This window comes from Poecile atricapillus, chromosome 29 (assembly GCF_030490865.1).
Source record: "Poecile atricapillus isolate bPoeAtr1 chromosome 29, bPoeAtr1.hap1, whole genome shotgun sequence".
Taxonomy (NCBI): Eukaryota; Metazoa; Chordata; class Aves; order Passeriformes; family Paridae; genus Poecile; species Poecile atricapillus.
In genome coordinates, this window is record NC_081277.1 from 661,535 (window position 1) to 686,453 (window position 24,919).

General features: G+C 50.1%; 1 protein-coding gene across 1 annotated transcript in view; it reads left to right on the top strand.

The window, feature by feature from the left end:
* The first annotated feature begins 2,823 nt into the window (after nucleotides 1-2,823).
* The window catches only part of ZMAT4 (zinc finger matrin-type 4), a 47,722-nt gene continuing 25,626 nt past the window's right edge, over nucleotides 2,824-24,919 (top strand). The window contains exons 1-2 of the mRNA XM_058859418.1: nucleotides 2,824-2,975; nucleotides 17,983-18,084. Of these exons, the coding sequence (XP_058715401.1) occupies nucleotides 17,983-18,084 (102 nt within the window). The 5' untranslated portion in view covers nucleotides 2,824-2,975. The remainder of the gene's footprint in view (nucleotides 2,976-17,982; nucleotides 18,085-24,919) is intronic.

A 24,919-nucleotide genomic window follows, 5' to 3' on the forward strand; every position in this document is an offset into this window, starting at 1 on the left:
GTGCCTATGCTGTCATTTATTGCCAGCAAGCATGGGATGCTCCTGGGAATTATACAATCCCCCCCAAAATGTGAGGAAAGGATTTAAGAACCAGCTCTTCCCTGAATGGTAGCTACATCATTGCAAATATTGTCTGATCTGCCCTTCTTAGCACTGAAGTATCTGCGACTCCAGGTGGCATCTCTAAAGAGTTTGTGTCAATTTTGGAGGCTTAGTTGCATGGCTTAAATGCTCCTTAGCACTTTTTTTTTAACAGCTAAAAAGCCAAGCAGGATCACGAAGCTCAGATAGTTTGTAAAACTGCTGTCAAACAGATTAAGCTGGAAATGGAAAATCTGCTGGTGAAGTCTTTCCTTTCTAATGTTTTTGTGATAGAGGGTGATTTAAAGTCCATTTCACCACTGCGAAAAACGAGGTTCACATATTTTTACATAGAATTTAAAAGTTTAATAGAAAGACAATTAGGAGATAAAGTAAAATATACAGATATGGCCTGGTATCTCTGCATTCAGCCAAGAGAGCACACCTTGCTAACAAAGGATTGTCCCTTAAAAACAGAACTCTACTACGTATTTGTAAATTCTTATACATAATTCAAACATTCATCTTAAGTTTTAGATGTTTCTTTGTTTAGTTTTTAACTTGCCCCCTTCCCAATAAATCAATTTTCTTGGCTCCATTCAGTCTTACACTCTCTGATAACAGAGGTGCATTAAATTCCTTTCCTGGAGGACTTGGAGGACTGCTGTCTTCATCTGGATAAAACAATCTAAGAATGCAGGGGGGGGGGTCTCATCTTTTTCAGTCTTTGGGTTATACAAACAAAAGTAGTTTTTGCTTTAAAACTATGCCATAGCTCAACATATATGTATTATATCACTATTTCTAAGTTTCATCAATAACAGAAATAGAAGGAATTATATTAACACAACAAAGTTTTCTAACCTTATACATCTAACATTCATTATAATATTTGCAAAAAGCCAATATTATAATATGTATCTATAACACCACCGAGGTGAGGCCCCACCTGGTAGCAAAAGGACAGGAGCATGGCTCAGCCTGCTGCATCACACATATAAAATCCTTGAGACTGTCTGCAAAGTATATTTAATAGAAACAAATTGCACTACACAGATTCAGCTCTTGAAGGTCCTGACAGGACCCCGTTCATGCCCCTCAGCCGTGGCTGGGCTGTGGGTGCCTGCAGAGCTCTCACAGGCCCATTCTGCCATCGCACGTGTGTCACATCTGCTTCCCCAAAACACAGATTGCTGAAGGGGCAGCATTTTTATCAGAGCCTGGCAAATCTGACACCTGGACAGCAGAGCAGTTTGATGAGAAAAGGGGGAGGCATGTAACTGCCCTGATCAGCCAAATGTTCAGGAGGGGAATGATGCAAGCTTAGTTTCATCTGGCTTTGGAAGTGAAGGCACAAAGGAGCCTTTCCATATCTTGGCGTGCAAGATAAGTATGCCCGAGTTCCTCTGGGGTGCAACCACCAATTGCCTTGAGCTGCAAAGCCTTTAAGCCCTCCCCTTCCCTATGGAGACCCAGCAACCTCATCCCTGCTGAGGGATGTTATGGGGACTGAGGGAGGTGGAGCAGAGCCAGATTAACTGCCTTTGTCCTGGTTGTTTGTGTAGCCTTACACCTGGAAGCCTAGGGCTTGAGGTACAAGGTTTCTCTGCTCCATCACATCCCCTGCTTCTTACCTCTTGCTGGCAAGTGAGGCACGGGCCAGTTCAGCAGAGCTGGGACAGAATCCTCCCTGACACCAGCTGGTCTTCACCCTCCTCTCCATTGCAGGCAGGAAGGAGGGCAGCAAGATGGCATTGCCATGGCAGGTGTGCGATGGCAGAGGGATGGCGCATGGACTGTGTTCACCTGCAGCCTGGGCTTCCAGGACTGTCAGTCTGCATTCTGAAGTGGCTTTGCCTGGGGACAGTGTGCGCAAAGATAAGGGAAATCCACCTTCTTTCCAGATTCAGGCATTACTGGATTTCAGAGTGGGGAGACAGTTTGGTTTGGGCCTGACTTTGCATCGCAGACTCTCAGGCATGTGTGTCTCATGCTGTATTAGGGATCATCTTCCCATCGTGTAGTTTGCAGGCATCTGTGTCCCCCCAATTTCTCCTTCCCATTTATTGCCTTGCTCTGATCCTTGCCTTGCTCTTCTGCCCTGACCCTGGCCTGGGGCACTTGATTATTGCCTGCTGGGGCCGTGACCAACCTTTGACTGGCGAGAACCCATCCCGTTCCCTTTGGCATTTGCTCTCCTCCAGCCGCTGAGCTGAGGGAGCCCATGCAGGAACTTGCCTCCCACTGTCCCCGCGTGCTGTGTGTGGTGGGCGCCTGCAGTGCCAGGCATGCTCGCTCCATAAATCCAGGGTATTAAAATTAGTGTGTCATTGCAAAAGCAAGAGTCTGGAAGTATGTTCTCCCTGGCGGCTGTGGTACCCTTCACAGCCTCTGCCCTGCACATCAGATACGGACATCCTTCTATTTTCACAGCAAGGAAAACTACAGACTCACAGAATGACTTGGGTTGGAAGGGACAGTAGAGATCGTCCAACTCCCTGACGCGGACAGCTCCCACTAGAGCAGCTCGTTCTGAGTCCGGGCTAACCCATGCTGGAGCACCCGCAGGGATCCGAGGGCAGGCGCAGGTTCCCGGGCAGGCTGTGCCAGGGGCGGTGGGGCCGGAGCTGCGAGCCCGGGGGCTGCGGGCGGCCCTGCGGAGCTCGGCGGAGCCAATGGCGCTGCTGGGGAGGAGCCGCGGCCCCGGCCCGGCCCCGCCCGCCGCCCCCCGCCGCACTCGGCCTGGGTTCCCCGGAGCGGCGGGAGCCGGAGCTGCGGCTGCGGCGGCCCCGGAGCCGGGGAGCGGCGCCCGGCTGGAGCGGCCCCGCCGCGCCCGAGGCACCGGCCCTGGAGCCACTGAGCATCGGCCCCGGGGGTACCGGCCGGACCCGAAGGTACCGGGCACCGAGCCGGCGGCTCGCGCGGGGGTGGTTGCGGGGATCTGACGATGGGAGTTGAAGAAAGTTTGCAGAGGAATCGGAGCCTGTTAATAGCGGTGTCAGTGCGGGCGGTGGGAGGCGATCGGGTCCCGGCTGGGAGCCGCTGCCGGGGCGGCTCGGGTGATGGCAGCGCTGTTGCGGATGGAGCCGGGTGCGGGTTCGACCCGTCAGGGAGCGGGTGGCTCTGCCCCCGCCACCCCCAGACCCACGGCGCTGGTCCACGGTGACCGGCGCAAGCCCTGCCCGGGGTCCAGACCCGCGCCAAACCTCGGAGCGTTTTCCCGGAGGAGTTTTTAGGGAATGCAGCATCCACCTGTGAGGCGGCGTCCGGAGGTATCCAGGCCTCTGTGTGCAGGACCCTCGGGAGGCAGCCCTGTGCTGCTGGGAGCTGCAGCTCGGGAGCTTTGCCGGAACGAGCTCTGCACAGGCGGCCCCATGGGCCAGGTGGGAGCGGGAGGTGTTTGGGTACGAGCGTGGATGTCTGTAGATGCAGGAAAATAAGCCTGTTCTCTGTGTTGTTTGGGAAGTTTGGAGAACTTCCTAAGCCACCGGGGCTCGGAGAGCAGAAGCCCGGTTGCAGGGAGGCCGCTGAGCCGCGGGCTGGGGCCGCCGTCCCCGGGGACAGCCCCGAGCGGCGGAGCGGAGCGGTCCGTGGGGCTGCCTGGCCACACGTGTTGCTCTGTCCGTCGGTCAGAGCCCAAACAAAGCTGGCCCTGACACAGCGTGAGCGAAATTACTCCTGGTTTGGGCTGTGGGAAGGGTCTCTGGCAGCTGACCCCTGAGCTGTCGGGATTGCTAGCGGTTCGTGTATCTCGGTTAGTGATCCCGGACCTGGGCAGTGCCCCCCTAATTCCTGATGCTAGTCATGCTTGGGTGGCTGTCCTTGGGGCAGCCACACACTCCTTTTAACCTCCCGTGATGCTGAAGTGACCTGAGTGTGTGGTATTTGGTGAAGAACAAGATTTGCAGAGCGTTGAGTTAAAAATCCTCAGTTTGTATTTTCTGCGTGAGGTTGTGCTGTTTGCTCTTGCAAGAACACGTGCAGTCCCTCTGCAAAACACAACCACCGGCCCCGGAAGGTGAGAGGTGAGCAGGGGGATGTTCCTGAGGAGGAGCAGCTCAGAAAGGGAGACGCTGGGCAGAGGGGATTGAGTTTTGGAAGCCTCGTAATTCCACAGGAAAGGGATAGTGACCTGGAGCATTGCCTGACCCTAACCCTAACATTACTGCACTGTGCTGTGGGGCAGCGAGCAGCAGGGACCTGATAAACAGTAAGAGGTGTTTAGCTAAAGGTTTTAGACAGTGACTCATCTGCTGTAGGAAGGGACAGGAAGGAGAGGCAGTGCAGGAGCTTTCTAGAGTACAAATGGGGCTTTCCCCCTGATTTTATCAGAGGCAGGAGGTCAGGAACCCTTTGTTACTCCCAGAATAGTGTAGACCTGTAGGTTATAAAGCTCCTGATACAAGTGTCCCTGTACCAGCACCTCCTGCATCCCTGACCCTGGGGAGGACCCTGCCTTCGACCCACATCCTAGGGTGGGACAGTTTCAAAATTTGGGGTGATTTCCAGTCCTTACAAGTGATTTTATCTGACCATTCTTAGTCACTTCTGAGTCACTCCAAATAATTGATCTTTGTCCATACATTGCACCATGTTTCTACGTGTGCCTGGCTGGCTGGGATGTTTCTGAAGTCATTTCCCTTGCCTCTGAGTTGCTCAGTCTTAACTTTTCTTCTGCATCCAGTCTTCTTCCCTTGGGCTTTTCTGCCTTCTCCTGCCCTGGACAGCACAGAGGAGGTGCAGTGCTGCTGCCTTTCACTTTTCCAGGTGTGCTGCACCCTGAGAGGCCTCCCCAGCAATTTGCAGCATTGCTGACTGCCCCCACTTGAAAAGGCTGTGTAAGGAGTTGTTTGGCTGATATTTGCTTGGATTTGTTTTATTTGCTGCTTCCAGTTTGCTGAGGAATTGGTGCAGCCGGTTGGTCCTTGCTGACTGAGCACCTTGCTCACAACGCTGGGGATTTACCTGGGAATGCTGATGCCTGGTCTGGTGATGGATTTGTAATCCTCCCTGCAGGGAGGGAGGAAATATCCCCAAGCCCCCCAACAGACAGCCCTCATGCCAGTGGCTAAGGACAGACAATAGTGGGGGGTTGCTCAGAATTATTCCTTTGCAAAAAGCAACTTTTGACCAAAAGTTGGCATCTTTTTGAAACCCTTAAGTCTCCAATCATGCCCTTTTCCTTTGCAAGGTGTTCTTTCATGATTAGGTGAGTTCTTCAAAGCTTCTTGGGAATGGCTGTGGAATCCTGGGGCTGGTCCTGGCAGGTCCTTGCACTGGTGCCTTGGACACTTTCGGATCTGGGGTTCTCACTTTGTCTGGGTTAAGCTCCCAAGGAAAGAGGTGTGACTTGAGATACAGAACTGGTTTGAGAGATCAGAACTGGGCCAATTTCTAGGCCAGAATGGGGCTCTGGGTGTCCCAAGGGCAGATCTGGGTACAGAAACAGTTGAAGGTCAAGGTTCCCACCTCCCTTCCTTGCACAGATATCTTCCTCTGCTGAGTACAGGGGGGGTTATCTCCCTGACATCTGCTGGACAGGTAGCAGGACATAGCTTTATTACTCCTTTCAAAGCACGAAAAACACCCCTTGCTGAGAAGCGCTGGAGCTGTGAAATGCAGACAGGGCTGCCCCCAGGAATAGCAGCAGCCTGAGGGAATGGAGAGAAGGCTTTTCTTCATGCCCTACCACCTCACCCTCTGAAGAGAGAGTGTTCACTGTGTCTGCGTCCCCCAGAGGAAGCTTTAGCAGCGCCAGGCTTTGCTGTAACCCTCAGGCACTGTGTGGATGAGCCTGGATGGAGAAATGGCTGAATGGGACAGTGCATCTTAGCCTCTCCATTTCAGTTCTCCTGTGATTTCCTCGATGTTTTGTTGGTACCACACTCCATGTCCCCTGCCCTCTGGAGTGTCATGGAGGCAGTCCAGGCAGTGTGCAGGTTGTGGGGCACCTGTGGGTGCTGAGGGTTCCCGCAGGGACTGATGCCCAAAGGCTTCCCTGCTCTGTCCTGCAGCAAGCTTGAGAGATTTACTTAAGGTATACATAGGAGTGCATTTGTGAGTACATTTAAAAAGTCAAGAGGAATTAAATACATCTTTTTCTGAGTTGTGGCTTGTATCAGAGCTGTGTTTTCTGGGGTGGCTTATGCTCTGCTCTCAGCTTGTGCCTGCTGAGCCTGGCTCCTGCACAAGAGCATTTGGGTCTTTGTGTTTCTGGTCACCTTGCAGAAGACACAGGCAGTGGTTTCTGTTCTCCCTTTGCACCCTGTTCTGCTGGGTGACACCTGTATTTTTCTTGGCCAGGAGGTGTGAATGCTTTACCTGCCACCACCTCCTGCAGAGCAGAAGATGACTTTTTGCAGGGAACCAGGAAAGCCGTGCCACTCGCTTCTTCCTTATTAACTAGAAAGGAATAACGTTGCAGAGGGATCAGATTTTGAGAAAGACCCAGAGTCCCAAAATGTTCCCAGAGGATAGATCCCTAATTACTGTCTAATTGCATTAGAGTTTAATTTGTTGTTGTTTTTACTGTAATGTTCCCATTTTCCTCGACAGTTTGCTCTGTTTCATTAACTAGAAATGGCTGGCGATGAATATTTTCAATATCAAAACTTGCCTGCTGTGCAGGGCTTGATAAGTTTTAGGCCTTTATTGTGCTGTCAGGGACCTGGGTGACGTTGCCAGCCCTGGCTGCCTGGGACTCAAGCCTCAGGTGCAGCACTCACCTAATGGCAGCATTTTGCCTGTACATTCAAGTTTGGTCCTGGGAGTTTTGGTGTCTGTCCTGCTCCCCGGAGACATGGAAACAGCTGAGCTGAGCTGTCCCCAGAGCAGCTTACGGGCAGCTGCTCTTCAAAAGACTAGTTTAATCCATTTCTCCTGAGCACAGCAGGGAGCAGGTCTGGAAATGAATTTGGGAAGCTTCAAAAAGGGTTTTCAGGAGTTTCATTTAGAAAGCAATGGGGGAGAAGAATATCACTGCTCTTAATTCTGAAGCAGAAATATATTTACTTTGCCTTGTTTAAGGGGAAATGGTGTAGAAGGTGTAGTTAAGCTTAGACCTGCTTTTTGCCAATGCATCTTTGTTGGTGAAACAAATCCTGGAGGTGGGAGAGTATAAATAAACCTTTCCAGTTTATTGTCCTCAGCACTTGAGGCCCTAGAGGTGTCACTTGTCTCCTGCTTCAATATACTTGCTTATATATCACATCCATGTCACCTGTGTGTGTCACAAAGGGCACCTGAGCAGGGTCCCCGCTGCCTGTGAGCTGGGTGTGGTGGAGCTGCACCCACAGCTCTCAGTGACGTGAACCACGAGGAGACATGGGGAATCGTACTGTGAACTCAAAACTGCTCCTAAATTTGATCCAGCCACTTAAAAACAGTGGGTGTACCTGGTGGTGAAGTGAGACGTTGGTATTTAAAGCTGTCTTGAAGGATGTAGCCAGAGACATGACACCCAGCAGTGAGCTGTGAAGGTGAGACATGCTCTGCTTTCAAAATTCACTGAGAAAATGGGAAAAGCTTGGATCTGCAGCACCAAGAGTGTCTTGTCAGAAACCCCCAGGAACGGGATGGAATTGAACACCCACTGCATTTGAAACCATAAATTAGTCGGTTAAACCTGCTGTTGTGCAGAATGCTGTGCAAGCCCCTCTATTATTTGATATATAATAAGCACATGTGAGCTGATTGTATTAGAGGCAGAAACAGTTGTGGCCTCGGTGCGTGACGAGGGTGCTCAGGCTGGCAGTTCCCTGCTCTCAGCTGTAACCCTGGATCTCAGGACGCTGGTGGTGTTTTCCGTGTCTGTGCTTGCCACCTCCGAGCTTCAGTCTTGGCTTCAGTGACAGCACTGAGTGGTGGAGGCAAGCCAGAATTTAGTTTGACTTTAAATGAAAATTAATTAATCAATTCTGTGTTTTCCATCCTACAATGTCACTAGTGAAAGCATCAAGATGATAACTGCGGATTCAACTGCTCATTTGAAAATACTGAGCAATTAGACAAGTTTATGACAATATTATTTCCTGCCACCAGAGATGATTCACAATACTACTAATTGTAGCAATAATTAATCTGTCTAATTTTTAAGCACACAGCTGTAGTTCATGGTAGTCTGGAGGGGACAGGAGCCACACAGTGTGGGGACCTGTTCTTTTCTCTGTTTAATTATCAGAGGCCTTCACTGCTTCTCTTCACTTTCACTGCACTTTCAGCTTGTTGTGCCTTGGTGAGGAGGTGCCAGGCTGCCCCCCTTGCTGCTCCCAGAGACACAGGCAAGGGGGTCCCAGCAGATCCCCACATCTGGGAACAGGGCAGTGAAGACAGAGGGATGTGAGGAGCCAGTTCATAGTGTTCTGCTCTGCAATGGGTTAGACAGGACAGTACAAAGCAGCTGGGATGTTTTTAGCTTTGCAGAACATATGAGGAGCATTTCTGAGCCCTCTCTGCTCCTGGCCAGACCATAAGGCTGACAGCCACGGGTTCAGGGTAACCTACAAACTCCATTTGGAAAACTGATGGTATATGAAACACACTAGCTTGTTTTAATGCCTTTCTATTGCCTCTGAGTACCACAGGGGATGCCAAATAAATACTGTAGGAATTGGAGTCCTCAGACTACGCAGGGAAAGGGAGACCTTTCCAAAGCTATGAGTCAGAGCTGGTCTCTGAAAGGAGCAGCCAGTGCCCACCCCAGAGTGCACCCAGCTCCAGCCCTTCTGCAATGGCAGTTTAATTTCTCACAAAACCAGAACCATTTGCATTTCTGGAGACCCTTTGGCACACAGGGCTGGAGTACTGCAGCGGGCATTGATGAAACGTTTCTCACTGTTCATCCATTGGTAACAGACAGAACAGTGGTTTTTTTGCAGTGGAGAAAATGAAACATGAATTACCCTGGGTGGCTCGCTAAGGTGCTCACAAGCACAAGGAAAGACAGGTCTGACATAAAACTTGAAAGTCCAGCGTGCTTGGTGTGGCTGAGAGTGGAAGATGCTCCTACTTCTTAGAAGAGAGCAAATGCAAACAAAAGGAGGGGTTTGTTTTTTCTTTTTTAAATCTTTTTTAAAGATGGGCAAAGATAAAGAAAGTGCTGTAGGAATGATGTAAATGTTTTATGTTTTACTTAAGATAAAGCTCCGTGTTTGCCGGTGCTCACAAAGCTAATTGACAGATTACATGATAATAAGAAGGAGTGTAGTGAAATCTGCTGATACCCTTTAGAGGATGTGGAATTTGGACATGCAGTTAAATGAAGACAGAGGTTTAGTTGCTCTGTGCTGACTGGGGGACTCTGGAAACATTTGCGTTCCTGGTATTTTGTTTCTAAATAATTTGATTGATGACAGGAAGGTCTGCTGTAGCAGAGCTGTGGCTGTAGGGAACAGTCTAGCAGTCATGGCAGGCAGGGAGGGCTCCTGGCCACAGTTGCTCAGCTGCCTTGGTGGCACCTGAGCTCCTGTAAATCCTAGCAGGTGGCACTTGGTGATTCATCTGTGGCTGGCAAATACAGGGCGGGAGTGGAACCATCCTGGGGAGGGGAGACGAGCTCAGCCCACACGCTGAACCTCAGCTGAAAACTCCTGGATAACCAGGAGCATCTCTGCCTCTGCTGTCTCTAGCTTGTGTTAGCACTGTCAGCAGTGACAGTGAACTGATCTGGGGTTAGTGCTGCCGAGGCTGATTGTGGTTTTGGGAAGAGGTGCTTCAGCTTACCCAGCTAGGCAAGCATGCAGGCTTTTATCAGGGATCCAGAATTAAAATAATCCCCCATCAGCAATGGACAGATTTGTTCTCTGGAGGCTTCTTCTAAGTCTGTTGCCACCTTACATGGCTTTTCCTCTTGGGTTTCTGAGCTGAAGCTGATGGGGACTGACAAGCCCTGATTATGCAAAGTACCACAGGCAACGGGCTGCCGGCATGGGATTCGGCTTTCCTCGCTCCCTGCCATTTTGTACTTTATTAGGGAGCCACTGGAAAGAGTGGGTCCTGCTTTTCCAAAACCGCCCGTGTCCCGATGGGCTGCAGGGAAAGGCAGCGGGAGCCCCTCGCCTGCGCTCCCCCTGCACCGCTGGGCAGCGGTGGCTGCTGGCACCGGCTGTCCCCAGCCCGGCTGTCCCCAGCCCGGCTGTCCCCAGCCCAGCTGCCCGTGCCCAGCAAGGGCCCAGACCATTGATGTGTGTTTTGGTGAGAAACCACCATTTCCATAGCAACCACGAGCATCAGGATACCCCTGACTCCGGCGTGAGGCCTGGCAGGGCCCAGGGGCTGAGCAGCGCTGCCCTGCCTGGGGACACTGAGCTGCCACCAGCGTGTCTGGGGACACTGCCAGCTGCCACCAGCGTGTCTGGGGACACTGCCAGCTGCCACCAGCGTGTCTGGGGACACTGAGCTGCCACCAGCGCGTCTGGGGACACTGAGCTGCCACCAGCACACCTGGGGACACTGCCAGCTGCCACCAGCATACCTGGGGACACTGCCAGCTGCCACCAGCGTGTCTGGGGACACTGAGCTGCCACCAGCGCACCTGGGGACACTGAGCTGCCACCAGCGTGTCTGGGGACACTGCCAGCTGCCGCCAGCGCACCTGGGGACACTGCCAGCTGCCACCAGCACACCTGGGGACACTGCCAGCTGCCACCAGCGTACCTGGGGACACTGAGCTGCCACCAGCGCACCTGGGGACACTGCCAGCTGCCACCAGCGTACCTGGGGACACTGCCAGCTGCCACCAGCGCACCTGGGGACACTGCCAGCTGCCACCAGCGCACCTGGGGACACTGCCAGCTGCCACCAGCATACCTGGGGACACTGCCAGCTGCCACCAGCGTACCTGGGGACACTGCCAGCTGCCACCAGCATGCCCGGCCACTGGGATGGGACAAAGCGGGGAGTGGGGAGCCCGGGATGTGGAGGCGAGCGGGAGCAGGCACCAGGCTTTTAGACCAGGCTGTGCTGGACTCCTTCCCAGTCTGGCAGGCCTGGGCTTACTGAAGGGGAATCTGTTCCTGCAGTCGCTGGGCCCTGGGTCAGGGCCCCTCTTGTGTGAACCATCCTAAGCAGGAGTGGCCCTCCCCTCTGTGTGACTCCAGCAGCCCCTCTGTCTTGAGTGTAGTCTCTGTGGAGCCTGCACAGGTCTGTTTTAACCCTTATTTCAGGAAGTTTCTGAACTGTCCCCACTGCTAAAGGCTGAGCTGTGCCACCTGGCCATGCTGGATGGAGTGACAGAGCCTGTCCTTGAAGTGTGCAGTACACAGAGTCGATATCCTGAGGCACAAAATGTGATTGCTCTCCCTTGAATTCCTACAAACTGTATTAAAACAGTCACAGTATATTAATCTCTTTTTTAAAATGTATTTTTATTCAAATCAGCACATGTTTGCAATTAAACCCTGCTACACGATGTAGTGTGAATAATCAGAAAAAATCGTGTGCTTAATGGGATACTTGAATTTGTAGGGAAAGGAGTGATGCTGCTTGTAGCATTGCAGCGTGACTCCCTCTAAACTTGGCACTGGCCTTCCCTCAGCTCCCCTGAGGCACTTTGGGGCATGGAGGGCTTGTCTCCACTGCACGCCCAGATCTGTCCTTTGCTGTCTGTGTGCCTCTAATTTCCGCTGCTTGCCTTTTGTTCCCGCTTCTAACAGGCAGCAGGTCAGAAAGTCAGCGGCTGGATTTTAGTGCCACGCACAAGCTCGAGTCTCTTGCTTTTGCTCCCCCATCAGGTGGGTGCTTTGCTGCCTGGTGTGGTGAGGTAGGGGCTGCAGGTGCACACCTTGGCCCTGCTGCTGTTCTGCTCAGAGGGTATTGCCTGCCTTCCCTCTGCCACCGAGCACTGCTCATTTTCCTGATGCGTTCTAAGGCTGTTTTCTTGCTTGGTTCTGTTTATAGAAATGGTACCTTGATGACTAGGTGAGGAGATGGGAACATCTGGCAGCTTTCACCTTAGCCCAGAGCTTATGAGTCTTGGGAACTCAGTGAGACTTCCCTGGCAATTTCCTCCCCACAGTGATGTGAAAGCTGAGAGGCTCTTTTCAAAAACACCATCTCCATCCATTGAGAGGGCACTGTTGTGTGACTGTACCTTTCTTAAAGATCATCTTCTTCCAATTCACTGCCATGGCAGGGACACCTTCCACTAGCTTAGGTTTCTCCAAGGCCCGTCCAACTTGGCCCCTTGGGCACTTCTATCAAAAAGCCAACCCCAGTAAATCAGTAAATGAGCAACTTGCCTGCTTACACGGTGGGGGGATGGGGAATCGTGTGAAGTGAGGCATTTGGGGTGCTGAGGTTGAGGCTCTGTCTCCCCTGTGCTGTTCTCCACAACCTCTCATCTCTGTGCTGACACATGCAGCAGCCACGTGCAGGATCCCTCCTGCTCCCCAGCTCATGCCACACACAATCTTGTTCTGATTTTCAAGGCTCCAATAAAGCGTGTCAAAATGCATCAAAGGCTCAGTGCAGAAGTGAAGCAAATTGACTCTGTAGAGGATTTAGGGAATGGAGGGAGTTGGGATAAACCCCAAACCAAACAAGAACTGCAGGGAAGGTGAAGCATGTAGAGATGGCAGATGTGCAGCGCAGCTGGAGGGACGTGGAGCATCTTTGATTTGGCAGGAGAATGGGAAAATCTGAAAATAGCACACACATCCTCTGGAGATGTGGCTTGTAGGGACACTCTACCACCACCTCTGGGACACAGCATTATCTGGGCTCTGTTACATTGCCCTGCTCCACCTCTCTGGGATTATGGAGGGACAACAGGGAAATCCAGGTACTGCTACAGGCTGAGGCTGCAGATCCCATGGCTGTGAATTGGGGCTCTTGAACCAGCGCAGGGTGGGCTGCAGAGTCCTGTCCTCACCATGGGATGGTTTGTCCTGTCCTGTCCTGTCCTGTCCCGTCTGTGGCTGTCAGGGAGAGCCAGCAGCACAGAACTGCCCCAGGCTGCCCCATCCCAGCCCTTTTCCTGGCTGCTGTGGCCTCCAGCGCCCAGACTGTCTCAAGGCAATAAAAGCAGGAGGAGAATTGCACTCATGGAACAGGCTCAGCCATTGTCCTGTCGTGCTGGGAAATCAGGCACTTCAAAAGGCAGTTTTGCATTTCTTCAGATGCCTTGATGTAAGTGCAGTGACAGAGTTGCTCAAAGCACATTAATTATTAGTAAAGTCTTTTTTTCTTTTTATTGCAAGACAAATTAAACAACAGACAAAAACAGGAGGTGTTACATGAGTTGTTAATCCATGGGAGAGTGACAGCAGCAAAAGCCACAAATAATTCATAACATGAAAATCAGGACATTTAATTTTTGGCTTGTTGTTTGCATTTGGCATTTGGGCACATGCTCAGTTGCCATTTCTCCTGTGCTCCAGTGTGGAGATTTCAGAGGCTGTTAATTTTGGAAAAAGTGATGATTATAGGCCTTCAAGACTAAATTGGATAAGAGACCACAATTTTTTTCTCTTCTCTTGTCTGGAAAAAACCAACTTGCTGAACCCTGTGTTTTGTATGGCACTTCTTGTCCTCAATTGGGCAATAGAAAAAATGTGTACAGGAATTCCAGGGCACTTCCACCACTCTTCTTTGTGACAGGGTCACATTCAGCATGTGACCCCACCTGGAGGGACTCAGCTGGTGCAAAGCATTTCCTTAGAAAGGAATTTGGCTTTGCATATGTCTCTGATGTCAACTGTGGGTTGCTATGCTCTAAAATTTAGTGCAGCTTAGTTAGACCCTTTCTGGGCATTGCCAAAACCTGGTGTCAGTCTGATCAGATTGACTTTTCACTGAGCTGTTACAGTCACTGGAAGTGCTGAGAAGAATTGCAGCCATATGGCACAAGGTATTGCAGATGAGGTCTCCTGTGACACTGAGCCATTCCTGGAGATGCTGAGCTGACATGTGCAGGGGCCATGGATCTGGAGCAGGGCGGGGACTTGGCACTGGAGTGGGGCACGGGAGGCCATAATAAACCCCACAGAAGGACACAAAGCAATTGTCATTTTTGGTAGAGGCCCTGTCATGTCCCCACCTGAGGAGGAGGACAGTAGGAGTTTCAGGTATTTCTACCTCACTGTGCAGACCAAGTGCTTCTGCTCAGCATGACAGTTTGTGTCCAGGTGACAAGGCTATGAACCCCATGCTAATTCTTCACTTCTCAGCAAGAAAAGTCTGAGAGTGTTCAGGGACATGTCCCACCCTGCTCAGCACCTGTGGTTGCCCTTGAGTGTCCCTCACAGCCGAGGAGATGCTGATGGCTGGTGGCAGGGACACCCCTCCCTTCAGGGCTGCATTTTGACAGATGGGCTGGAGGTGAGATCAGCTGCAGGCTGGTCACTCTTGGAGTAGTTAGGCATGTGTGGGAAGGGAGAGAGTCACAGCGGTATGAAGTGATTAGAAATACATAAATATTAATTGCTTATGAACTCTCTTTATCACACTTGCAGGCAGAAGAAGTTAATAAATCACTGTTTGGATTAACCCACAGAAGGGTAATGCAAAGTGTATCTGAGATGAGACAGAAATGGGGAAGGGAGCATTTCCAGAGAGGAGCAAGTGCTGGTTTTAGTCTGGACAGCCACAGCTCAAGCTGTGTTCTTTTTCAGGGTTTCATGTCTGGAGTGTGCCTCTTGCTGCAGAGGGGAGCCCTTGCAGCTATGCAGAGAAGCCATCATGCAGCCTTGCAGCGGCGTCTCTGCACCGGCCCCTTTGTAGGAAGCAGGAATTTGGTTCTTGCACGTAACGGGGTCCCTGTGCAGATCCTGGGAAATGCCAGCTCTGGACCTTCCCCGAGGCTGGAGTGCAGGACCAGCCGTGTCAGCATGGTGACTGTGGCAGCTTTAAAACCTGTCTGAGAGAGGGCATTCATTTCACTGCGTGTTCATGCGTGTTCATTTCATAGCTGCATGTTAGCTGGACGTTCTTGGGCGGCTGCTGAGGAGGGGAAGAGACTTTTGCTCCTCTGTTGCATTTCTGTGGGACAGGTAATTTTCCATTTTCTCAAGTCAATGACTGGTGCTTGAATTTAAACTTGTTCTGGGGCTGTCTTGGTTTCAGTGGCAACTTTGCAAGGGTGATTTTTATAAATGGATGTTAGTTGTGGATTGCTTGTGTGGAAATCTTCCTTGCTAAGGTGAGTATATTATTTTTTTGTCAAAATTTAATTTTACCTAGAGCATTTGTTGTTACCAGAGCTTTCTAATTATTTTGAGTAGCCAAGCTTCCATATGCTTAAATCGTCATAGCAGTTTAGCCTAATATATTCATGCAAAAGCATGAAGGAGGCATTGCTTCCTTTGTTCCCCCTAATCCCCATTCCCCTCTGCTCTGCCTTGTACTTTTCATCACCCTGAAAAAGTAGTGCCTGGAAAAAGCAACAGTGAAACCCTCTGCCAGAATGGCAGGCTCGAGGAGACCCGATTGCATTCCTGTGCCTGGACAAGGGGACCCTGCCATCCATCCTGGAGGCTTTGGCAGCCCCGGGCTTGCTGTGATTCCTGGGCACACAGGGAGCTTTCAGGCAGCCGGGGTCTGCCCCTGCTCCCCTGTGCATCCAGGCAAAGAGAGCTGCTCCCTGAACTGCCCTGGGAGAAGGGTCCCCCATCCTTCCAGCAGTGTCCCGTGGGAGTGTGGCAGCTTGGAGACAGCTCTGGGATGTGAGGAGCTGCTCGGGGAGGTCAGAGCAGTGTGGTGCCAGGCTCTCTGCAGAGAGGAGGATGGGGGCAGCCAGGGGCTGTGCCTCACTCAGGTGCTCAGGTGATGCCAGGCAGAGCAGCCTGGTTCCGCCGGCAGGGAAGATACACCAGGGTTTGGGAGCCGGGCAGGAGAGTGGGATCTTCCGTCACTTTTGTGTAAAGGGTGCATTATGTGAGGGTCTCTTATTCCAGAAAGAGTTTTATTATGTAGCTCAAATATTTACACATGAATTGTGATGCACAACAGTCACATTGTAGCAGAAGCGCCGTGTTCTCCTGGTGCTGAACCTGTGATATCGAGGGGAACGCAGCCCACACCTGTATCAGAAATTACTGCTTAGGGAAGATGCCTGAGATCCAGTTCCTGGATAAGCCTCTACAGCCCCTGCTGCTATAAAGGAGGACAGGCGATTCCATTTGAGGAAAACAGACTTGGGCTCTGTTATCAGAGCCCAGAATGCTGAACTAATACTGAGAAGCTTTTGATTTACTCTGATTTTTGCAGTGAGGGTTAGTACTAGCATTGCAGGCTGCATGCAAATGAGGGTGGTATTACCTATCTCTGGCTTGGTTGCTGGATTGAGGTTTAATGAGATTCTTTGGTTTTGCTTTGTGTCAATCTCTTGGAGTTAAGTGAGATTTCTTCCTCCCACTGTTTTGCTTTTGATGCAATTTTGCAACACTTCTTGTATTCCTAAAAGGGTCTTTTGGTGTCTTTGAAAGTTTCTCAGTGCAACATCTCTCTGGACAGAGTAATGAAGACTTTTAAATGAAGATTAAAATTAGGCAGATAGCAAGAGAAAACAAGCAAATATCTTTGCAGAATCAAACAAAAAGCAAGCGCAGGAGCAGAGGAGCTCTGAGATTTTTGTTTTTGTCTGGTAAACCAGAACACCTGAGCAAACCTTTTCCTGGAGCTCAGGGCAGGCTGGTTTCTCCAGGCTGGCAGGCTCTGGTGTCAGCTCAGCTGCTTGTTTTCATGAAATATGCAGGGACCACAGTAACCGCGGGATGGCAGGACACCGAGGATTTGGCATAACCACCTCCAGCTCCGCTGCACGGCCCGGCAGTGACCGGCCTTTCTCCACCTGACTTTGTCTGCTAATGACATCTCATAGCCTGTTCATTTCCATGTTATTTTTCTTCCCAGTCAGTGGAATGAACTCTATAAAACCTGTATTATCAGTCTTCATTATGCTCAGGTTTGTTATGATTGTGAATTAATGGGTTTTATTTTGGCATTAATGAGAAGGCACCAACCTCTCTTTTCCCTCTTACTTTGCATAGGGGTTGGTTTTAAATATTCTCTCTATGTAGCTGCTTCTGTTGTTTTCTGGCTCTGCTTGGGTTCAGTCTGTTTTAAACCTCAACTTTCCTCATGCACCCCTTGATTGTGAGTTCAGATCTGTATACCTGCAGTGGCACAAGGAGGAATCTATGAACAGAGGAGCAACATGTTCCTGTGAATCAGAGCACTCAGCAAGCTGGTTTTAGAGGTGCAATGTACCTGTAGAAAATTCTGGGGAACATGTAAATATTTAAACAGCTGCTGGAGAACAGCACAGCCCAGTAAATCATCCAAACAATTCTCTTCCACATCTAAATGGGGAAATACAACAAAGTGCTCTTCCAGCTTAAAGCTTCCTCCAGATTGTGATGCTGTTTGCCATTCTGTAAAAGTCTTTATAAGCTCTTTCACGTTGTATGACAAATGGTCAAACATGTTTTGAGCCACGAGCGATCTGTGCCGCAGACGATTCTGTGCGTGGTGTTTCTAGACAGGAAAGGCAGTGGAGAGCAGCTGTTCAGGAGTAGCTCACACATGGATGTCATGGCAGGACAGCCGTGCCATGGAAGCTGTGCTGTGTCTGTGGCACTCAGGTGGCTCTTGCTTGGGCACACCTGGCCTCTTGTGTCCGACTGCTCCCGCTGCAGCAGCGCCCAGGGCAGGGAATGAACACTTGACATGGGCTGTTGGTGCATAAACCTGGGGACTCCAAATGGGAGGGATTGGGGATGTGGTGGGCAATGTCTGTGGGTGACATTTACACCTGTATAACATTGGTTTCATTCCCTCATGGTGACAGGAACTGCTCGGCTCAAGTGTTGCCTTGCCCTTGGCTCTATAGCGGCCTTGTCAGACGCATCTGCCTGCTTTCTCTAACTGATTCTGCTTCTTGTCTCTTCTCTCTGTCATGCACAGATGAAATCCTCTGACATCGACCAAGAATTGTTCACTGAAAGTTACTGCAAGGTGTGCAGTGCTCAGCTGATCTCTGAGTCCCAGCGTGTGGCCCATTATGAGGTAGGATGTTCTTGCTCTGCTACTCCACCATTGCAGTTCTGCTTGGAAGACTCAGCATTTGAGGATCTGTTTTTGCTGGTGGCATCTTAATCTGTCAGTGATGTCACTGCAGCGCTGTCTGCTGCATGTCTGGCTTTTTCTTCTGTTTTTGCCAAGTCAGCCTGCAATTTGATCAGGACTGAAGGAAACACAGTTAGCAAGGAGAGCAATTAAGAGTGCAGCAAAACAAGCTCAGGTTGTATTAAATGTGCTGCACTGTGGCTTGCTGAGTAGGAATCACTGATTGTGCAGAGAATAGATTAGAATTTGTGAATGTATTTAAGCACTTAAGAGCAATGAATAATTAGAAAGGATGGATTATTAGAGACATGTTAGAACAGCAATTAACAGCACTGCATATCTTCAAAACAAACTTAAATACATTCCTATTAAACAAGGAGGAAATTATGGAGGGATATGATGCTGTAAAATCCTTCAGGGAAGGAAACCCACAGCCTGGGTGTAGATCCTGCCATGATGAGGGGCTCTAGGTGTTCACCCAATGGGAGAACAGAGATTCTCAGGTTAAATGCAGGAGAGGTGCAGGGTCACTGTGTGGTGGCTGTGCATGAGGGACTGTCCTCCCCTGCAGGCATGTGAGATGGTCCAGCCTGTCCTGAAGGACTCCAGAAGTGATCCATGTCTGCATTATCTATATTACATAGTTTGTATACAGAGAATGAACTATATTAACTCTGTATAGTCATCATATCTAATATAGAAATAATATGAATATTTGGATAATATGGAATAATTTGGTTTGATTTGGTGATCTTAGAGGTCTTCTCCAACCTAAACAGTTCTGTGATTCTGTGTGGTGAGCCAGGGGATGAGGGACTTCTGCACTAACGGGAGGGGTGTGCTTTGCTTCTGTTTTTGGTTACATGGAGACTACCAGTGTCTGCAAAGTTTCAACAAAAGCAGAGTTTGTGCACAGGGACCTGGAAGATGAAGTTACTCCAAGTGTTTGCTTGACTTGAGTGTTTTGCAGTTGATACACAAGGGAGACAATTGTGTGGCCAGTGGAGGATGTGCAGTAAGCTTAATGTACGTGATCTGAGGATGCTGTGCTGCATTAATTAACAATGGGAACAAGAATGTACGCTTGCTTGTAGGGCACTTTACGTGTCTGTTTTGGTGAATTTCTTAGGAGCTCTTCTGTAACTGCTCCTCTGGCTGCCCTCTGTGTGCAGCAGAGATCCCTGACAGCTCAGTGAAGCTGATGGCTGCAGTTTTAGGGACACTTTCCAGATCTTGATATGGGGCAGCGTGGATGCCAAATTTTGCCTACAGGAGGCAGGAGCATTGCTGCAGAAACAGGAGCAGTGCCTGGTGAGCCACAGGGTGCTCAGCCAATCTTCTCTCCTTTGCGCCTGTCATTGTAGGTATGAGCTGAATCATTAATTCATGGCAGATGTTTTTGAAATATAGAAAACAACACTGTTTTCTGTTGTATATTTTAGTGCGAGGTGTTGTGCTCATTTGTCATCTGCTGTGAAATCCCAGCAGACACTGTAGATGTTCGGCACAATAGTGTCATTCCCAAACCTTGCTGGTGGGTTGCATAACACAGAGCAGAGGCTTGGAGTGAGTGAGCTGTAAAGACTACTTAGGATCCCCTCGGGTGGCCCAGAGTGCCAGGAGTGCCCCTGCCCTGTGGCTGTGCCACACTTTGCTGCTCGACAGGGAGCAGTATTCCTTTGGGGCACCTGTTCTGGTTGCCACTCCTGAGTCTGATGCTCTTTCTCCTGGTAACCTGGTCCCAAGAACCCACAGGCACGGTGAGAGGCTGGAAACCTGCCCTAAGGTTTTCTAGGGAGGTGGAGTTGGGGGCTCCTTCCTGCCTGAGGCTGCCAGCCCTTGCTGCAGGCCATTAGTTAATAGCAGGAGTGTAAAATTCACTGTTTCTTTTTAAGTATCAAAGTAGCCAGTCGCAGTTTTCACACCTTTCTCTTTTCTTTCTGTCTTACTTTTAGAAAGTACTGTATAGTTAAAAACTGATTATTTTTGTAGGGGAAATATCAACTTCAGAAGACTAACTTTTCTACAAATTTTCAGGAGCCCTGGGAGTGGCCAGCCTGGCTATCCATGGGCACTGAGGACCCTTGGTGATGGTGCAGCCAGGGATGCTGGGTGCCAGGGCTCTGTCTGGGTTTGTTTCGGTCAGCAGCGGACTTACCCTTCGTGAGTGAGCCTGGAGAGAAAGGGAATTGATCCGCTGCCTCACTAGCGCAGTCAAGTGAGCTCTGCAGCCCTTGTGTCAGGGACTGGAATCTTGGCTCTCTGTGCATGCAAAATAAGACATTTCTCTGTAAGAAAATAGAGGGAAACAGCCTATGAAAGGGGGATGTTTTTATCTTGCCAAACAGGAATAGTCGGTTCCAATCGCTGTCTCATCTCCTTCTCCAAATCACCAACCAATAACTTTTCTTCTATGCTACGTTGCCAGGAATAAAAAATGATTTTATGTCAGTCATGCAGTATTAAATGATATTATTTCCAAGGGCAAGTGTAGTGGAAAAATGACAAAAGGATCAGAATGTTTGCAGCATTTTTTGCTTCCAACTTCACATAGAGCAAATACTGCCTTTATTACATGTGCTTCATGCAACTGTGTTTCTGGCTTTGTCTGGTATGTCTGATGCACCCTGGCTCTCCTTCCCGTCCTGGTGAAGCTGCCAGGTCCTGCCCTCCTCTCGAGGGTTCACCCCAGGACAGAGCTGAGCCCAGTCGCTGCCTGGGACATTGACTTGCAGTGACATTCCCAAATGAGGAAATGTCTTAATGAGCTCAGCGCCCGCTGCGGTGCCGAGCATCTCCAGGGGCTGGTGCTGGGCAGCTTCTGTGCAGCCGAGACTGCGAGATGAGACAGATCTTCCTGGTTGGTGTTGATGCCCAAAAGAGTGTGGACTTGCAATTTTAATTCTTAAAGCAAATTAATTTGTCCCTTGAAGTATCAGAAAACTCTATTCCCACTTCTGTTCTGGAATAAAGCAGCAAGTACAGATGCCTGGGACAGTCCCTGGGTGACACTCGCTGTGCTGCTGTGCCATGCCACGTGTCCCTGAGGCTCCCTGGCTCCCCTTTCCTTCTTGGGAGGAACAAAAGGGAGCAGGGTCGCTGTTTGGGTGGAGAATCCCTCCACTGCAGGTGATGGCTGGCTGTGCCAGGTGGGAGGTGGCCAGGCACGGGGTGATGGCCAGTTTGGGGAGGACATTTCACACCTCATGTTCCACTGTGCTGGGCTTGCTGCAGTGCCATTGAAAGTCTCTGCCCCAGAAATGAGGTTTTTCATCTCTGTATCTCTGCATCTTTCTTTCCTCTGGAGCTGGAAGCCTCTTTGGTGCTGGATTCTCTCTGGATTACCTGTAATTTAACACTTCTTTCCAGCTCTGTCTTTGAGAGAGGTTATAATAATCACTTTGGTGAGGTGCTCTATAAATTAAAAAGCTAAAACAAAGAGAGCTAAGGTTTCTTAGTTAGCTGAGTCCTCATCTCTGTGTAGAAGTGTTCACAGCCATTAGGAAGATGTTACCATTTATTTTCACGTTTCCCCTTGAAAATCCTGCAGGAAAATTACCTCATATACAAAGTTGCTCTCAGATTTCACCCTGAGCTGCACATTCATCACCACATTTGCTCCTCAAGCTGCTGTAATGCTCTTCTCCATTTTCTCCATAATCTTTATTGCTTCAGGTGTTCAGAGAGTGCTTTGTTTTTCCATTTAAAATGACAGAAGATGCAGGTCTGTAGGAAGAGCCAGCCCAGGAGGGGCCGTGCAAGTGTGGGCTCACCTTATGGGATGAGGGAATGCTGCCTGAATGCTTGTGCTGGAGCAGCAGGGGAGGGCAGAGGCAAAGCGTATTAAAATTCAAATGCAGAGGAAGCTGGGGAGAACAAATCAAGTTCCATGCCCTTTGGCTCCTCTCCGGAGCTGTGCACTGTGGAATTCCTCACTCTGTCTCTGGAGCGAAGCAGGCGAGCGATATCGACAGCCTCATCAATACTCCTTGTCTGGAGTGGTGCTGGGGTTAATCTGCTTCCAGTTGGGCTGTCCTTGGCTGGAAACGGCATGAAGTGATGGCTTGTCTGAAGGAATAATAAACATTGTTTACTATTGGCACATTAGTGCCTTAAGGATCAAGATGTGTGTGCTCAGAAAGGCAATCCTGTGTCTAAAATATTAATGTGCTGCAAGAGCACATACTCTATTTAACAAAACAAATGCTGTGCTAGAAAACAAGGAGCTGGAATGTTATGTCTCTACTCCCAGCTCCCTGTGTGTGATGCTGCAAGCATTTCCAGGATGGAGGAGTGGAAAGGATGTGCTTTAGCTGAAAATGAAGGCTGCACGGGGCTGTCGTGTGTCAGCTTCTGCTGATGTCAGTGATCATGGAAGGGAACGTGACATTTGCTGGCCATGATCTCTCTCGCATGTTGCTGCTCACCTGTCATGTTGTGTCTTGCTTTGGTGGCAGTGACATAGAAATCCTTCAGAGGATGAAGGAGGAGGGGATGCCATTGTTGCCATGTCCTTCCCCACCACTGCTAGAACCTGCTCTGCTCTGGTGTTTTGGTGGCTGCTCAAGCATTATTATCCTGCAGATTGTGCTGGTGCTTGATTGAAGAACCTTGGCTTGAGGAAAAAAGCTGAAGAGAACATATTTGTGTGGCAGAGACAATGAAGGTGCTGCTCTGTTTTTTTTTCTGTGCACATGCAGGCCTGCTATGGATATTCCTTGGCAGTTTGTGCCATGGCAACAGCCCCAGTTAAAATATGTTGAGGTAAACGTGGCCACCCATTGCTTAAGAGGGAGATAGGTGGGTGCCAGGGTTTTAGGGCACAAGGCTCGTGCCTGCTCTCTGCACACAGGGCAGCAGCAGCTGCTGTGTCACAGTGTGCTGTGGGAACCAGGGGAGACGGGATGGGACTTTACAAGGCTCTGTGTTACTACTCTGTTGTCAACATTAATGGCTGAACATTATTTTTAATGCACTCCCAGTGTCAAAATCTATTGCTAAACAGCAAAGGCAGCAGAGCAGATGAAGCCCTGTGCACAGCTCCCTTCCCAGGTAGCTCTGCACAGAGGCCTATTGCTGCCTAAAAATAGCTGAAGTTAAAAGGTCCTTCAGAGCAGCAGTAAAACACACTGGGAAAATGGGACCCCAGGGTTAGCAGGAATGGAGAGGCATAAGGGATGTCACATTAAAGCTGCATGGAATGAGAGCAAAGAATGGTTGCACTCGCTCACCCTGTCCAGTGTCCCTGGGAGAGAAGTTCCTGCAGCTCTCACTGTTCCTCAGCATTCCTTCCTGATCCTGATCTTCCTGGGCACCTCTTTGTTCCAGGTATTCACTCTTGCTTGTCTTCAGTGTTTTAAACTTGCAGCCCGTGTTTGGATTGGGGTTCTGGGTGTTTGAAAGCAGTCTTTAGTTCTCGTTGTGTGTTGTGACAGAGCCGCCCCCGTGCGCTCGGGGCTGACGGGCTCAGCAGAGACTGGCACTGACGCGCTGTGGTGGGGATTTGTTCCACACAGCAGAGATGTGGAGCAGCAGCATTGCTGCTGCTGCTGCTGTGGAGCTGGTGCTGGGCAGCTCGTGCATGGCAGACATTGGATTTGTGTTAACTCTTCTGCCTGCTCCTGGGATGGGCTGTGCTGGCAGTGAAGTCCACCTTGAGCAGCAGGACCCAGCAGTAGTGTGGCCCGAGATGAGGAACTTGAGCTGCAGCTGCAGGTGAGCAGCAAGGACTTAGCTTGCTGTGTGGAGTGCATTTCAGAAGTTCCCAGCCTGCTCACTCTGTCCCTGCATCCCCTTTCCCTTGGCATGTTTACAGAATCATAGAATGGGTTGGGTTGGAAGGGACCTTTAAAGGTCAAGTCCAACCCCTGCCAAGAGCAGGGACATCTTCAGCTCCGTGGGGTTGCTCAGGGAGGTACATTGCCTGGAAAAACCCATAATACATAATAAAATGGAGAAGGAAATGCGTGGCTGCATTAGTGTAGATGTAAGATCCCCCTGCAGAAGGAATGTGAGGGCATGATGCAAGAAGGGACTACCAGTGGGTTTGGGGAGGAGCAGGTGCCCGCGGTGGCCCCGGCTGCGGGGACAGGTCCGTGAGTGGCAGCACCATGTGAGCCAGGTGCTGAGCCTGGCTGCTCCTGCCATGCTGCTCTGGCAGCAGCCTCTAAGGAGAGTTATTCTTCACAGGGTAGCCAGCAGTGGGTTGGACAGGACATGCTTTGACTGCAGTCAAAACCAATATAGGAAGCAGTAAAGCTGAAGATCACAGTGGAAATGGTGATTCCTGAGACAGAAAATTCATCAGTGGGTCAGGATCCCCACTTGGAGTCAGCCTGGTGAACTGGGTGGAATCATCACAGATGGAAGGAAGTGGAGCTAGGGGTTGCTTGGCTGAATAGATCCTCAGTAGCTGCCTTAATGTGTAAACAAATCAATGTCCAAAACAGTGATGTGTCTCTCATGGCTTTGGAGCAGCCAGTTTGATGGGGGTGCGAATTCAGCTGAGCACTTGGGAATTGCAGACACATATCTGTGTGCTCAGGAAGGCAAAAGCATGAGTAGACACTTCTAAAAAAATTAACTCATGGAGGAAAAGGGGAAGTTGATAGAAATGACCATGAATTATAAATGAGGCATTTCAAAAATTACAAAAGGAGAAAAAGGACTTTGGCATCCAGCAGCGTCTGGAATAACAGCCGGGTAGTTCAGCTCTGCAGCAAACCACAGGGATCTTGACAATGTTTGTTGTGTGGGTAGTAGAGGCAGAAAAGGG